Source organism: Furipterus horrens, unplaced genomic scaffold (genome assembly GCF_987537825.1).
Source record: "Furipterus horrens unplaced genomic scaffold, mFurHor1.1.pri manual_scaffold_8, whole genome shotgun sequence".
In the NCBI taxonomy this organism is placed as follows: Eukaryota; Metazoa; Chordata; class Mammalia; order Chiroptera; family Furipteridae; genus Furipterus; species Furipterus horrens.
In genome coordinates, this window is record NW_028327178.1 from 65,779,310 (window position 1) to 65,795,457 (window position 16,148).

The 16,148-nt window shown below is 37.6% G+C and overlaps 1 protein-coding gene across 5 annotated transcripts in view; it reads left to right on the forward strand.

The window, feature by feature from the left end:
- LOC150003082 (uncharacterized) overlaps nucleotides 1-16,148 on the forward strand; it is a 239,335-nt gene that overhangs the window by 53,229 nt on the left and 169,958 nt on the right. Inside the window, exons 4-5 of one of the 5 annotated variants that reach the window (XM_090285975.1) lie at nucleotides 8,066-8,189; nucleotides 14,912-14,954. The exons of 2 other annotated variants lie outside the window; for them this stretch is intronic. In XM_090285975.1, coding sequence (XP_090142101.1) covers nucleotides 8,066-8,161 — 96 coding nt within the window. In that variant the 3' untranslated portion in view covers nucleotides 8,162-8,189; nucleotides 14,912-14,954. Of the gene's footprint in view, nucleotide 1; nucleotides 1,778-8,065; nucleotides 8,190-14,911; nucleotides 14,968-16,148 lie in introns of those variants that run through there. 2 more of the 5 variants (XM_090285976.1, XM_090285977.1) reach the window with 2 other exon arrangements.

The window sequence follows — 16,148 nt, forward strand, 5'->3', positions numbered from 1 at the left end:
GAACACTCATCCTCTAAACCCTTTCCTGAATCCCCATCATTTACTGCATCCCTGAATGTCTGCATTTCTGCCAGTCTTCTCTCTTCAGACCCCTTTAGCACCTCCCTCTGGGTGGCCACCTCACTCACTCAAAAAACTATGTAACACTGAAGAAAGAAATTAAGGAAGTTACAAATAAATGGGGCATATACCATGTTCATGGATGGGAATAATCAACATCATTGAAATGTCCATATTACCCAAAGCAATTTATAGATTCAACAAAATCCCTATTAAAACACCTGTGACATATTTCACAGACCTAGAAAAAATACTTCAGGAATTTATGTGGAACAAGAAAAGACCCCGAATAACCACAGCAATCTTGAGGAGGAAGAATATGGTAGGAGGAATCACAATACTTGATGTCAAACTATATTACAAAGCCACTGTAATAAAAAAAAAAGTCTGGAACTGACATAAGAAAAGACATAGAGATTAATGAAACAGAATAGAGAGCCCAGAAATAAACCCATGTCTATATGGTCAACTACTATTTGACAAAGAGGGAAGAAACATAAAATGGAATGAAAAGAGCCTCTCAACAAATGGTGCTGGGAGAACTGGACAGGGACATGTAAAAAAATGAAACTAGACCACAAATATTCATCCTACACCAGAATAAACTCAAGATGTATCAAAGACTTAAATGTAAGCTGTGACACCATAAAAGTCCTATAGGAAAACATAGGTAGGAAAATTTCAGATATCCCACATTGCAATATTTTCACTGATATATTTCCTAAGGCAAAGAAAATAAATGAAAGATAAAACAAATGGGACTATATCAAACTAAAGAGTTTCTGCTCAGTAAGAGAAAACATCAACAAGATGAAAAGGGAACCAACCATATGAGTAAAAATATTTGCCAATATTACCTCAGACAAGGGATTGATCTCCAAAATATATAAGAAACTTACATGACTCAGCACAAGAAGACAGACAATCCAATTAAAAAATGGGCAAAGGACCTGAACAAACACTTCTCCAAAGAGGACATACAGAAGGTCCAGAGGCATATGAAAAAATGCTCAATATCACTAGCTATCAGAGAGATGCAAATAAAAACCACAATGAGATACCACCTCACACCAGTCAGAATGGCCATAATCAACAAATCAACAAACAACAAGTGCTGATGAGGATGCAGAGAAAAGGAAACCGTAGTGCACTGCTGGTGGGAATCCAGACTTGTACAGCCACTGTGGAAAATACTATGGAATGTCTTTTAAAAACTAAAAATTGAGTTGCCTTTTGACTCAGCAATTCCATTGCTAGGATTATACCTGAAGTATCTTGAAACACCAGTTCAAAAAAAACCTATGCACCTCTGTGTTCATAGCAGCACTATTTACAATAGCCAAGTGTTGGAACCAGCCTAAGTGCTCATCTGTAGATGAGTGGATTGAAAAACTGTGGTATATTTACACAATGGAATACTATGCAGCAGAAAGAAAGAAAGAACTCAGCATTTGCGACAACATGGATAGAATTAGAAAGAATTATGCTTAATAAAATAAGCCAGGCAATGAAAAACAAATACCATATAATATCACCTAATACAGGAAACTAATGAACAACACTAACAAATGAGCAAAGTTGAACCAGAGGCATGTAAACAAGGAGCAGACTAACAGTTATCAGGAGGGGGAGGGAGAAGTGCGGTAAGTAAGGGAAGGGTCTAGTCACAGAAATAGTATAAATGACCCATGGACATGGACAATAGAGTGAGGATTGACTGAGGGAGAAGGGGTGGGCTGTAGAGGGGAGCTATGGGGGAAAAAGTGGGACAACTGTAACCAAAAACCAATAAATTAATATATTTTATTGTGATAACAGGATGAGAGAGTTGCCAAGTGCTTGTCTTAAAAATAGGCTAACTATCCTCATTAGGAGGTGCTTTGTATAAAAAAATGATAACAGTATCACAGCTATCAACAACTTAATCTAAAAAATAAAAACAAAATAAAACAAAAAACAAACTAAGCATACAACAAGAATAGAAACAGCATCATATGTATGAGGATCATTTAGAGGGTTATCAGTGGGTATGGTGAAGGGGGAAAATGGGGGAGAAAGGTGTAAGGATAAGGAACATAAATGATAGGAACAAAATAGGGAGATGTTAAGAATAGTATAGGAAATTGAGAAGGCAAAGAACTTACATGCATGTCCCATGGACATGAACCAAGAGAGGAAGGACTGCTCTGGAGGTAAGGGGGATACCAGGCAGAGGGGGACAAAGGGAAAATATTGGGACAACTGCAACAGCATAATCAATAAAAATATACTAAAAAGAAAAAAATATATATACACATATATTTAGAAATGTTTTTAACTTTTGATTCTGTGAATCTACCTCTGAGAATGCTGGCTTGGGAAACAATATAACATATGAAACAGGGTTCAGACCAAGACATGTCCCTCACAATGTTATTCATAAAGAATGTTATCAAAAATAGGATAATGGTCAAGATGATTATCAAATATCCACTGGACAGAATACATTAATGTGATAAATATAAAAATGATGCAGCAACTTTGTACCTGCTATAACTTTAAGTGACAGGAACACAAGAAGGACAAATTGCTATATGTCCTATTATTGTAACTGTTAGATATGTGGAGAAAAAGGGAGAAAAAAGTATGCAAAACACCACTGAGTTATGAGACACTGAGATTACTCAAAGATATTTTTTCAATTAAGAAAAATTTTTTAGTTTGATGTTTTTATATTGAAAAATATTTTTATTTAATGTCACTCAGAGATTTTGAAATAAATAAATAAGGACTTTTATTCTCTGAACACTTAATCAAAAAAGCAATGTTGAAAAACCCACATTGGAGCAGTAAACTTCCACAACATCTATAAAATTTCCCTAGACTTCCTGTCCAAAACCAATTCCTCATGACACCTGTCACTGGATAAGAATGGGCATGGAGATTTAGGACTGCAAGCTTTACATCCAGACTGCCTATGCTTGCTTCTCTGTGCCTTCTTTTCCTTCTTTATAAAATGTACATGATAATAGAACACATGTCATACAGCTGTTATGTAAATTAAATGAGCTAATTTAGGGAAAGTCCATAGAATAGTGCTTGGCAAGAAGTAAGACTCAACAAACATTATTATTACATGGCCTATGCCTATGTTGATTCCTTGTGGATCCCTTGAGGGTATCTTATCTATATTTACCACCCTAACTCCTTATACATGGAAGTTATTTAAGAAATATTGTTGCTAACTCATTGAGCTAAGTTCTTTGAAAATGATCTAACATTTTCTGAAACAAAATGTATACTTAGGACCCTTCCCTGGGAGAGCTGGTGCCAGAGCTGAAACTCTGGGACTTTGAGGCCTTTGGCAACAGAGAAACAAGGTAGGGGCAGAATTCCAGGTCTGCAACCTTGACAGAGTGCACAGCACACTGTTGTTTTTGGATTTTGACCTTTCAGCCTTGCTCAGTCCTGGTTGGGAAACCAGGAGCTTTAGATGTGATCCTCTGAGATGTGACCCTGACTCCTACTGCCTACGAACAAAGGGCACTTATGGCTCTTTTGTGAGAGGCAGTTTAATTAAAAGCAAAGGGTTGGCTCACCAAAGGCTGAGCTGATCACTGGATCAATATCTAAAACAAATGCCTTGCCTGTACCTAGTTTCCCTGCTGGTAACATCTCAGCCTTTGGTTGGAGGTCTCCAGCTCTTCCTGACACATTTATGTGAGATTATGTTGATCTTTGGGATCATTTTAAAACATCTTGTCCCCCACTCCCAAGTTTGTGGTAAACAATATAATAAACTTCACGCTCTTAGAAAACAGGCTCTGTGAACCCAGCTTCAAAGGTTGGCTATGTGGGCTCTTTGCAGAAATACTGGATGCAACAATAAACTTGAACCAAGGCTGAGCAGAGCTGCTCAGGAGGCGCTCCTTAACTAGGCAACTATTGTGTTCAAAGTCATTTCTGAGTCCACAGTTGAACAATGCATTTGGCAACCCGCTGAGGTATTCTTTCAAAGCAAAGTTACTCTTGCCAGCAGTGCTAAGATGAGGAGAGCCCTGAGTATAAAAACCTGCATTTATTTTTTCAAAACAAAAAACTATACTAAATGAAAACAATAAACATTTTTCTTTTAAAAAATGTCATAATCACAACAAAGGTAACATTTGCATAAAAGAAAGAGAAAGTCTTCCTGTAATCTTAGTCCAGATATCAAATCTTCAGGATATTTTTAGTTACCTCTACTTCTAGTCTTTCTGTTTTTCTTTGCAATAAAAATGTAAAAAATTTCCCTCTCTGTTGCTTGTTTTACTTAACATTAAAGAAGGTGTAAAGTTGCTTTATCATCTTTTTACTCAGTGTCTTAATGGGCATAGCCATTCCCTCAAAGTAATGTGCCATAACAAATTCAAACTTTTTTAGAGGTGAGTGTTGTGCTATTATAAATAAGAGTGTGATGGAATATAACATTCTATACTCAGTCATAATTTATGACTTTGTTTTGTTTTGTTTTGATAATGCTGCCATTTTTTTTCACTCACAAAACGAAGACTCTAAATTTGCTGCAGTATAAGACTGCAGTTTTCAGTTGAGGTAATTAAAAAAAAATCTTCCAATAATTTATTATAAAACATTTCAAACATGCAGAAAACTTAAAGGAATTTAAGATACCAATTTAGGTGACTTTTGAGCACAAATACATGTCTTTGAAGATGCTGAACAGAAATTAACCAGTAGGTAGAGAAATGTGTCATGTGCCAGATAGTGCTCCTTGGAAATAATAATTGTTGCAATTTATTATTATTACATTTTATAAATGGTAGAGCTTTTCAAAATATCTTCAGGTCTAGTGTCTTTCTGGGTCTTTACCACACTCAAGGTATGGCCAAAAGAGATGTTATCAGGTATTATTTCTGTATGCATAGGTGAGGAAACACGTGATCGGAGAGGTTGGGGGGCTATCTAATGTCACACAAAAGAAGTACCATTGAAATACCAGTGTTGAGTTCTCAGCTGAATCATGCTTCTATAGAAATGTCTCCCCTTAGTTAACAATTAATTGATAACAGATTTTCTACAGCTCTTTTAGATCCCTGATTCTGTTTATCTGTGACTTTGGGCCTATTCAGGATATTAGGGTAGGGGCATGAGTTATTGGTAGTCCAGTCACCATAAAATTCAACATAAGAATTAAAACCCAGCTACAGAGGAAGCTCAAAGCTCTACATAATCCCTACACTTTTATAAGAACACAATTTTTATTTGTGTGTAAAAGTATGGTTAATTTTCACAACAGTTAGACCCAAAAAGGAATTGTACACATGCGTTGTGTTGTTTCTCTTTAAAGAATAATCCAGAAAAAATTTGGATGTTTCAGGAGGCAAATAATTCACTCTGGAAAAGTAACCACCAGCACCATTCTCTCTAAGACATGCTGGGGACTAGCAGAGACAAAAGTCCTTGACCACAACTTAAATGTGGAGTTTTACTAGCAATGGTGGCTTCTCCAGAACAGCTCAATTCTCCAGATTTCAGTTTCTCACCTTGGTGCTGCTCAAGAATGTAGCCAGAGGTGGGATCTCTGCCCTCATCTGACATGGCACCTGGGATCTGGAGCAGGAGGAATTGTCACTGAATCTCACAGACCATATTTCCCCAACTTCCTTTTTTAGATTCCTCCATAAAAGGAAGTCAATTGTCTTCATTTCTGCTCTAATAACGCATTCAGCCAACACTGAGCCCACTGCCAACACAGGCATCATTATTTCATTCTATGGATGCAGAAACTGAGCCTGGCAAAGATTAAGTGGCATGACCCTCTTGGAAGAGATCAGCTCATTCTGGAAGCTATCTATCCAGGGCAAGAACTCACTCTTCTTAATTCTTAAGTCCTGTTTTGTTTTGTTTTTCCCCAACCTAGCCATGGTTTCCACTTTTGAACATATAAGGTGAGGCCATACTTACGTAATTTGGCACTCCTCCAGCCTTGTGTCATTTTGGACACTGGGGCTGCTCTCATTTTGTGGAAACAGAGCAGTTCTGGTCATAGCAAACTTTTGCTAGTATGGAAACACATACTAGAAATCAGTCAGAAGTCATGGGAGCTCACGGAGATGGCTGCACTCAAAGCAAGAGGTTTCGGATATGGCCTTCTATAACCGGGCAGCTTCTTTGGCAGAAAAATGCCCTCTACTCTTTGCATATTCCACAGTAGCCAAACTTAGGGTTTTTTTCCTTTTGAGCCTCCAGACGAGCAGCTGTTGACCATAAAGAATAAAGAGTGAGTATTGGAAAGCCATTGGAAACTTTTTTTAAAAAATGGGACCATCTGCTTGCACTTGCCCTTTTGAAAAATCAATGAATTTGATTTGTAGACAGTTAGTTCCTTAAGCCTGAAAATACTCATTGAAATACTATGGACAAACAGTCCACCCTTCTAGCCCTCATTAATTTCTCTGAGGTTGGCCAGATGTTCTCAGGTCCAGGGAAGTTCTGTGGTAAAAATAGCACTCAGGGGCTTGCATGAACTAGCAGTGGATGGCTACAGATGGGACAGTGTTCCAAGCAGATTTTTTTTTTAAAGGTAACATCACTTCTTTCAAAAACAAATATAAGTTCTGTAACAAAATCCATTGGACCTGCAGACATTCAGTGGATATTCCTTCATAATTTGGAACCTTATAATTTAAACCATAATATTTTGTCACAAGATTAATGGTAAAAATATTCCCATAAGTGATCAGTTATGAAATTCATTGCCAAGTGTCGCTCCTTCTGGGGCTGGTGTGTGGGGAAATAGTTCTGATGGATTAGGGGAAAGTGAACCTGGGATGCTGAAGAGTGGGGAGAATTTTATCAAAATCACATATCTTGGAAGTCCATGAATTCTAGCACCACCCAAGAGAGTCACACACAATTATATTCTTCCTGGAGAATGGTTCAGGCTCCCTGCAAGTACCAGTCTATCTCTCTTCACACTGTTACTTATTAACCTCTTTCTTTAGCCAATAGCTTCAACTTCATTTCACCCCAGCATCATTTCTGTGGCCCAGACATACCAGTGGAATACCAACATTATTTTGATGAGAATTTCAGTTCATCACATGGATTATAGACAAATTACATGATAACTTTCAGTTCCCCAAGGAATCTCTGGCAGAGTGGAATAAAACCAAATACTCCATGGAAGTGGAAAGGGTACTAACTTTTATTGCACTCCTCCTAAATCCAGGTGCTTTACTGAAATTATATAAAATAAATTCATCTTAGGAATAGTCCAGTGAGGACTGACAAAGAAAGGGAGACTTATACAGGTTGAAAAAGTTATCCAAGATCTTCAGACCAGAGTTTAAAAGCAGGCAGACACAGGTTCAAAGTCTAGAATCTTTCAACTGACAAAGCACCAACTTTAATTGCAGAATACCTATAATACTTAGACCAACAAGAGAAGGAGTGGTAGCAACCACCTTGTGTCTTGAAGTCAGGAAGAGCTCATGAGAGCTCTTGGGAGCCCTGAATAAACCAGATTCACAACTCTAGCCCAGACTTCCTTTTCCAGAATGCAGCTTCCTCTTGCTCAGGCAGAAAAGATGGTCTGACAGTGGGCACAGTAGGAGCCTTGTTTTCTGCTCAAGGCTGTAGCTTGAAGATCTCACTTTGAATGATCCAAGCCCTCACCTAGCTATCAAGGTATGTAGGGCTGTCTTGTCACCTTCAACCTCTACCAGAGAATGACCAGATGGCATTCAGGCTGATTCTGTGCTTCTGGCTGTCTAATCTGACCAGGTACAAGAGTAAACAGAGAGCTTGGGGATACCATATGTCCCTGACTCATCATGCTTGCCAGAATCACCATAATTCTACATGGCATATGTTTTCCTGGGCCTCGGTGGGAGGTGGATCAGAGAAAATGTACATTGAAATTGAAGGCTAAATAAATAAAAACATAAATATATATACGAGGAATGTGTAACTGTTATTCATATCCTAACTGAAGTATATTTTTAAACCATACTTTGTTTTACAGTGTTCAACTCCATTCACTCCTTCCAGCACTTGCCATGCAGTCCCTCAGGGATGTGAATTGAATGGAAGTGTTGAATTCCTAATTCATTTTATTTGATTACCAGTCTGGAATTTCATTGTAAATTGTAAGTTTAGCTTAATCTCCTATTGAGATTGAGACATGGCATCCCCATAGGGTGCTTGGTTCTTCTAACCCTTTCAGAGCCTCCTTTCCCCTTCACCCCCAGCAGAACCTAAAGGGGAAGTTTGGAGGTAAGGGTCTTAGAATAAGCTGCTCAGGGACTGAGAAAACTGGAATGCTTCTTAGGATGGCCAATTAGCACTCATTAGGAAGATAGTGGTTTTTATCACCTCAGTTCCTTAATTAACCAGAGTAATGGAAGTACGGGTTAGTCAAGACCAGAGTTGTAACTGCAGATTATGGAAGCATTGAGCTGTAGGTGTTAGGCATGTCCAATTCCCACATAAAGAAGAAGGAAGTAATCCACTTAGGGTCATATCATTGTAATAGGTCCAGGGAGCTATAGAGCCTAAGATCTCTCTATGATCCAATGCTGTTCTTTAAAAAAATTTTTTTATAAGTTTATATAATTGATTATGTTATTACAGTACTTCCAATTTTTTCCCCTTTGCTCCCCTCTGCCCAGTACCCTCCTTCACTCCAGCAATCCCACGCCTCTTAGTCCATGTCCATAGGTTGTGCATATAAGTTCTTTGGCTTCACCCTTTCCTATATTATCCTTAACTTCTCCCTGTCCATTTTGTACCAACAGATTATGCTTTTTTTTTTTGCCATGTGGATGTTATTTACATATATATATATATATACATATATATATATATTTATTTATTTATTTATTTATTTATTTATTTTTGGTTTTTCAATAACAGTTGTCCCATTTTTCCCCCCATTGCTCTCCCCCACGCAGCCTACCTCTTCTCCCATAATCACATCCCTCCCCATTGTCCATGTCCATGAATCATTTATACATGTTCCTTGACTAAACCCTTCCCTTACTTATCCCCCTTCTCTCCCTCCCCCCTCCTTCCTATTGACTGCTATTCTGCTCTTTGTCCTATATAGTTCGTTTGTTTATGTTGTTCTTTAGTTTCTTGTATTAGGTGATATCATATGGTATTTTTCTTTCTTTGCCTGGCTTATTTCACTAAGCATAATTCTCTCTAGTTCCATCCATGTTGTTGCAAATGGCAGGAGTTCCTTCTTTCTTTCTGCTACATAGTATTCCATTGTGTAAATGTACCACAGTTTTTTGATCCACTCATCTACAGATGGGCACTTAGGTTGTTTCCAGCACTTAGCTATTGTAAACAGTGCTGCAATGAACATAGGCGTGCATAAGTTCTTTTGAATTGATGTTTCAAGATTCTTCGGGTACAATCCTAGTAGTGGAGTCGCTGGTTCAAAAGGCAGTTCCATTTTTAATCTTTTGAGGTAATTCCATACTGTTCTCCATAGTGGCTGCACCAGTCTGCATTCCCACCAACAGTGCAGTAAGGTTTCCATTTCTCCACATCCTCGACAGCACATGTTGTTTGTTGATTTGTTGATGATGGCCATTCTGACTGGTGTAAAGTGGTATCACATTGTGGTTTTTATTAGCATCTCTCTGATGGCTAATGATGTTGAGCATATTTTCATTTGTCTATGGACTTTCTGTATGTCCTCTTTGGAGAAGTGTTTGTTCAGGTTCTTTGCTCATTTTTTAATTGGGTTCTCTGTTTTCTTGATGTTGAGTCATATAAGCTCTTTATATATTTTGGAGATCAGTCCCCTGTCTGTGATATCATTGACAAATATCTTTTCCCATATAGTTGGTTTCCTTTTCATCTTGCTGATGTTTCTTTTGCTGAGCAAAAACTCTTTATTTTGATGTAGTCCCATTTGCTTATTTTTTCCATTATTTCTCTTGCCTTAAGAGATGTATCCATGAAGATATTGTTATGTGGGATATCTGAAATTTTCCTGCCTATGTTTTTCTCTAGGACTTTTATGGTGTCATGGCTTACATTTCGGTCTTTGATCCATCTTGAGTTTATTCTCGTGTGTGGTGTAAGTCGGTGGTCTAGTTTCAGTTTTTTGCAAGCCCCTGTCCATTTCTCCCAGCACCATTTGTTAAAGAGGCTCTTCTCACTCCATTTTATGTTCCTTCCTCCTTTATCAAATATTAGTTGACCATAGAGGCCTGGGTTTATTTCTGGGCTCTCTATTCTGTTCCACTGATCTATATGTCTGTTCTTATGCCAGTACCAGACTCTTTTGATCACAGTGGCTTTGTAGTATCATTTGATGTCTGGTATTGTGATTCCTCCTGCTGTGTTTTTCTGTCTAAAGATTGATTTTGCTCTTTGGGGTATGTTTTGGTTCCATATGAATTTTTGGAGTATTTGTTCTAGGTCTGTGAAATATGTTATTGGTATTTTAATAGGGATTGCATTGAATCTGTAAATTGCTTTGGGTTGTATGGCCATTTTGAGGATGTTGATTCTTTCCATCCAATAACATGGTATATGCCTCCATTTATTTGTATCTTCCTTAATTTCTTTCTTCAATGTTATGTAATTTTCAGAGTACAGTTCTTTTATCTCTTTGGTTAAGTTTACCACTAGGTACTTTACTTTTCTTGTTGCTATAGTAAATGGTATTTTCTTTTTTTGTCTCTGTCTCTGATATTTTATTGTTGGTGTACAGAAATGCCTTACATTTCTGTATGTTTATTTTGTACCCTGCTATTTTGCCAAATTCACTTATAATATTGAGTAGTCTTTTAGTGGCCTTTATAAGGTTTTCTAGGTATACTATCATGTCACCTACATATAATGATAGTTTTACTTCTTTTTTTCCAATTTGGATGCCTTTTATTTCCTTTTCTTGTCTGATTGCTGTGGGTAGGACTTCCAACACTATGTTATTAGGAGTGGAGAGAGTGGGACAGCCTTGTCTAGTTTCTGATTTCAGGGGGAATGCTTTCAGTTTTTGTCCATTGAGTATGGTGTTGGCTTCAGGTTTCTCTTATATAGCCTTAATTATGTTAAGGTATGTTCCCTCTATTTCCATTTTGCTGAGTGTTTTCACCATAAATGGGTGTTGTACTTTAACAAATGCTTTTTCTGCATCTATTTATATGATCATGTGATTTTTGTTTTTCATTCTGTTTAGGTGATGTATTATATTTATTGATTAGCGAATATTAAACCATTCTTGCATCCCTGGGATGAATCCCACTTGATCGTGGTGTATGATATTTTTGATGTATTGCCAAATCCTGTTTGCCAATATTTTGTTGAGAAATTTTAGCATCTATGTTCATCAGTGATATTTGCCTGTAGTTTCCTTTTTTTTGTTGTATCTTGACCTGGTTTTGGAATTAGGGAAATACTGGCTTCATAGAAAAAGTTTGGGAATTATCCCTCTTCATGGATTTTTTGGAATAGTTTGAGGAGGGTAGAAGTTAGTTCTTCCCTAAATGTTTTGTAAAATTCACCTGTGAAGCCATCCGGTCCAGGGCTTTTGTGTGCAGGGAGATACTTGATTACTGTTTCAATCTGACTTTTTGTTTTCAGTTTGTTCAGGCTTTCTTCTTCTTCTTGATTCAGATTTGGAAGATTATATATTTCTAGAAATTTGTCCATTTCATCTAGGTTGTCAAGTTTCTTGCCATACCGTTGTTTGTAGTAATTTATTACAATTCTTTGTATTTGTGTGACATCGGTAAAGATTTCTCCTCTTTCATTTCTGATTTTGTTTATTTGGGTATTCTCTCTTTTTTTTTTGATGAGCCTGGCTAGAGGCTTGTTGATTTTGTTTATTTTTTGAAGAACCAGCTCCTACTTTCATTGATTTTTTGAATTGTTTGCTTGGTCTCTATGTCATTTAATTCTGCTCTGATCTTGATAATTTCCTTCCTTCTTATTGACCTAGGCTTTGTCTGTTGTTGTTCTTCTACTTCTTGTTTTTTAGGATTAGATTTTTTTATTTGAGATTCTTCTATCCTTTTCAGATATGCCTGTATTGCTATGAACTTCCCTCTTAGGACTACTTTTGCTGTATCTCATAGGTTTTGGGCTGTTTTGTGTTTATTATCATTATTTTCTAGAAATTTCTTCCTTTCTTTTTTGATGTCATTGTTAACCCATTCATTATTTAATAGCATGTTATTCATTCTCCATGAGTTTGGGTGTCTTTGATTTTTTTCTCGGGTTGATTTCTAGTTTCAAGGAATTGTGGTCTGAATAGATTCTTGATATGATTTTTATTTTCTTGAATTTGTTGAGGCTTGTTTTGAGTCCCATCATGTGGTCTGTCTTTGAAAATGTCCCATGTGCATTTGAAAAGAATATATATTTTGCTTCTTTGGGGTGAAAAGTTCTATATATATATCAGTTAAGTCCATGTAGTTTAGTGTGTTGTTCAATGCCTGTATATCCTTGGTGTTTCTTTGCTTGGATGATCTGTCTATTGTTGATAATGGAGTGTTGAAGTCCCCTTCTATGAGTGTATTGTTCTTAATATTCTTCTTGTGGTCTTCTATTATTTTCTTTATGTATTTGGTTACTCCTATGTTGGGTGCATATATGTTTATCAGTGTTATATCATCTTGATGGATTCTTCCTTTAAGTATTATAGAATATCCTTCTTTGTCTCTTTTTATTGCTCTTGCTTTGAAATCTGTTTTGTCTAATATGAAGACTGCTACTGCAGCTTTTTTTTCAGGTTGTTTTCTTGGAATATTTTTTTATATTCCTTTACTTTCAGTCTATGTAAATCTTTTGTTTTGAGGTGTGTTTCTTTTAGACAGCAAATATGTGGGTCCTGTTTTCTGATCCATTTCGTTACCCTATGTCTTTTAATTGGACCATTTAATCCATTTTCATTTAAGGTTATTATTGACATGTATTTATTCATTTCCCTTTGTACCTCTGTTTCTCTCTTTCTTTTTTTCTTTTTCTTTTTTATCTTAGAACATTTCCTTTAGCATCTCTTGCAATGTTGGTTTGGTGGAGATGTATTATTTTAGTCTTCCTTTGTCTGAGAAACTCCTTATTTCACCTTCCATTTTGAATGAGAGTTTTGCTGGGTAAAGTATTCTTGATTGTAGGCTTCTGTTTTTCATTGCTTGAAATATTTTTGACCATTCCCTTCTGGCTTGTAGTGTTTCTGTTGAGAAATCAGTCGATAGCCTTATTGGAGCTCCCTTGAATGTTATTTGCTGTTTTTCTCTTGCTGCTTTCAGGATTCTTTCTTTGTTTTTGAATGTTGCTATTTTAATTATGATGTGCCTTGGAGTGGGTTTTTTTGGGGTTCCCTTCATTGGAATTCTCTGTGCTTCTTGAACTTGCATAACTTTTTCTCTCATTAGGTTGGGAAAATTTCTTGATACTATTTCTCCTATCAATTTTTTTATTCCTTGTTCCTCTTCTTTCTCTTTAATTCAAATGACTCTGATATTTTTTTTTTTTTGTCACGCTGTCCTGTAATTCCCTTACATCTTTGTACTTTTTCAATCTTTTTTCATTATGTTGTATTGTCTGGTTGTTGTTGTTTTTTTTTCCTACATTATCTTCTAGCTCACTAATCCAATCCTCTTCTTTGTTTAGTCTGCATTTGACTGATTCTACTGTGTTTTTCAGTTCAGAGATTGAACTTTTCATTTCTTCCTGGTTCTTGTTAATAGTTTCTATGTTTTTTTTTATCCTGGTGCAATTCTCTGCAAGTTCCCTGTAATTTTCTTGGAGCTGTTAGTAACTCCCTTGGAGGTTGTCATAGTTGTTTTTGAGGTTGTCGAGTATATTGAGCTTCTTCACCACCACTGTTTTGAATTCCATGTCTGACATTTGGGCTATGTCTATTCCATATACCTCTCTTTCTGGGAATTCATCTTTTATTTTCATTGAGAGGTTGTTTCTGCATCTTACCATATTGGATTCTTCTTGTTTGTTTTTGTTTTTTGGATTTGTCTGCTTTGACTTCCCGCCTTTGTGGTATGAGAATCTTTATAGGAGATCTGGGGGTTTCAGTGGTGCAGTCTCTTTGATCTTCTGAGCCTGATGTTCTCGGAATACCCTTTATGTTGTTTGTTTATGCTGTCTGGTAATATTTCAGATGCTCTTTGGTAGGATCTTTCTTGTGGCTAGTTGATTGAGATTCACTCGATTTACTCTGTCTTGATTTCTTTTGTGAAGATGCTGTTAAAAACATAAACACACAGCCCAAGCAGGAGACCCACACCATCAAAAATATCCCCGACCCTCTATCCCGCTATCATCAACCAGCGATACAGTATTAATATAAATGTAGAGAGATTGGAGCTTTTACACTATTGGAAGAATAGATAAGAGATGTTTTTAAGGAGGAAAAATATGATTTTTGAGAGAAGGGATTATAGATTAATAATAGGTGAGACTATGCAAGACAGTAGTTAATATTTACATTGTATGTTAATAACAATAGAAGAAAAGAAGGGAAGAATACAGTAAGAAAGTGGGATTGTATAGTATTGGATATATGTAGTAGTTATATTCTATTTATTTAGCATGAAAGGGAGGCTAAACTAGACATATAAATCAATAAACAAAAATTAAAGAGGAAGAATTAGAAAGAGAGATTGTATGAAACAAATTAGAGATATAGCTTTTTTAAGGAAAGAAAAAAGTAAGAATTATAATTAAAATTAAATTTAGAATTAAAAATAAGAAATTAAAAAATTTTGAAGTAAAATAAAGTCCTAACAAAAAAACTAAAATAGAAATAGAAATTTAAAAGTATATAAAAGGAATGTTTTTACTCAGTTCAGCCTTTGTGTGTTGTCTTCTTTTTCTGCATCCACAGCTGGTCTAATGAGGCAGGCCAGAGGTTCCTGTTCCTTGCAGCAGTGGTGTGCGTTCCTTTGGCGCCCGTTGGAGCTGACTGAGGTGCTCTTGTGCGCGAGCCCCTGCAGTGCAGCAGGCTGCCCGAGAGATAGCCCCAGGCCTGCCGAGCCACGCTCTGGGAGTTCTTCTTTCAACTCATAGGGTGGAGCCCCAGACACTTGTGCACAGTGGAAGTGGAGATCTGTAAGTTGCTGCCGCCCGCTGTTCCTGCACGACAGCAGCCTGCTGTTCCCGCACTCACCTGGGTGGGCATGAGCAGAGCCTGAGTAAGTGGTCTGCACTCCAACCTGGCACCGACTGGAGCTGGTCAGGTGTGTCTGCGCATGGTTTTCTGCGTGTCAAGTGGGCCCTCCGTGTGCCCGTTGGGGCACTGATCTTATGTCTGTTGGGGTGTGTTCGATGGGCACCTGGAAACGCGGCCTTGCACACCTGGGTCAGTGAATGAGGGCACTTCCCTACATGCACACGTGCGACCCAATGGGAGGGTTGGGGAGTGGGCGAGAGCACTTCTGTGCTTGTGCTCCTCAAAAATGTCCTAACACCCCCAAAATTTCCTCCACTCTCCACAGTTCACAAGAGAAAAAAATAAAGAAAAATCACATTCTCATATGCACAGCAGTACACTGTTTCTTGTCTTTCAGCGCTAATGCCACTTGGTTGAGTCCTGTCTCTGCCATTGGGCAAAAAACCACTCTCCTCCCGACTCCTTTCTGGGGAAGCCTGTGGTCGCCCAAGAGCCTTTGTGTACTTCCAGCGGCAGCTCGGGTAGCCATCCCAGTCTCATCCGGTCGCATCCCTTTTTCCTCCCTATCCTCACTAAAAAGGTGGTTCCCAGATGGTTTTTCTCTAATCCAGCAGTGCCAAGAATTGACTTCTGCCAGGGTCCAGCTGCTCACTGAGATGTTCTGTCTGCAATTAGTCCAAACTACAGACGGGTCTCAGGAGCCTGAAACCTCAGCCTCTCCTCACTCCCCCGCCATCTTCTCTCTCCTAGGTTATGCTTCTTAATCCCTGCATCATTTCCCCATTTCTCTCCCTCCCCGCTTCCAGCTGATAACACACCAAACAATCCCCATACCTATGATTCTGTTTCTATTCCAGTTTTCCTAGTTTGTTTTTGTTTTTATTTTTAAGATTCAGTTGTTGACAGTTGTGAGTTTGTTGTGATTTTAATGTTAATAGTTTTGATCTTCTTT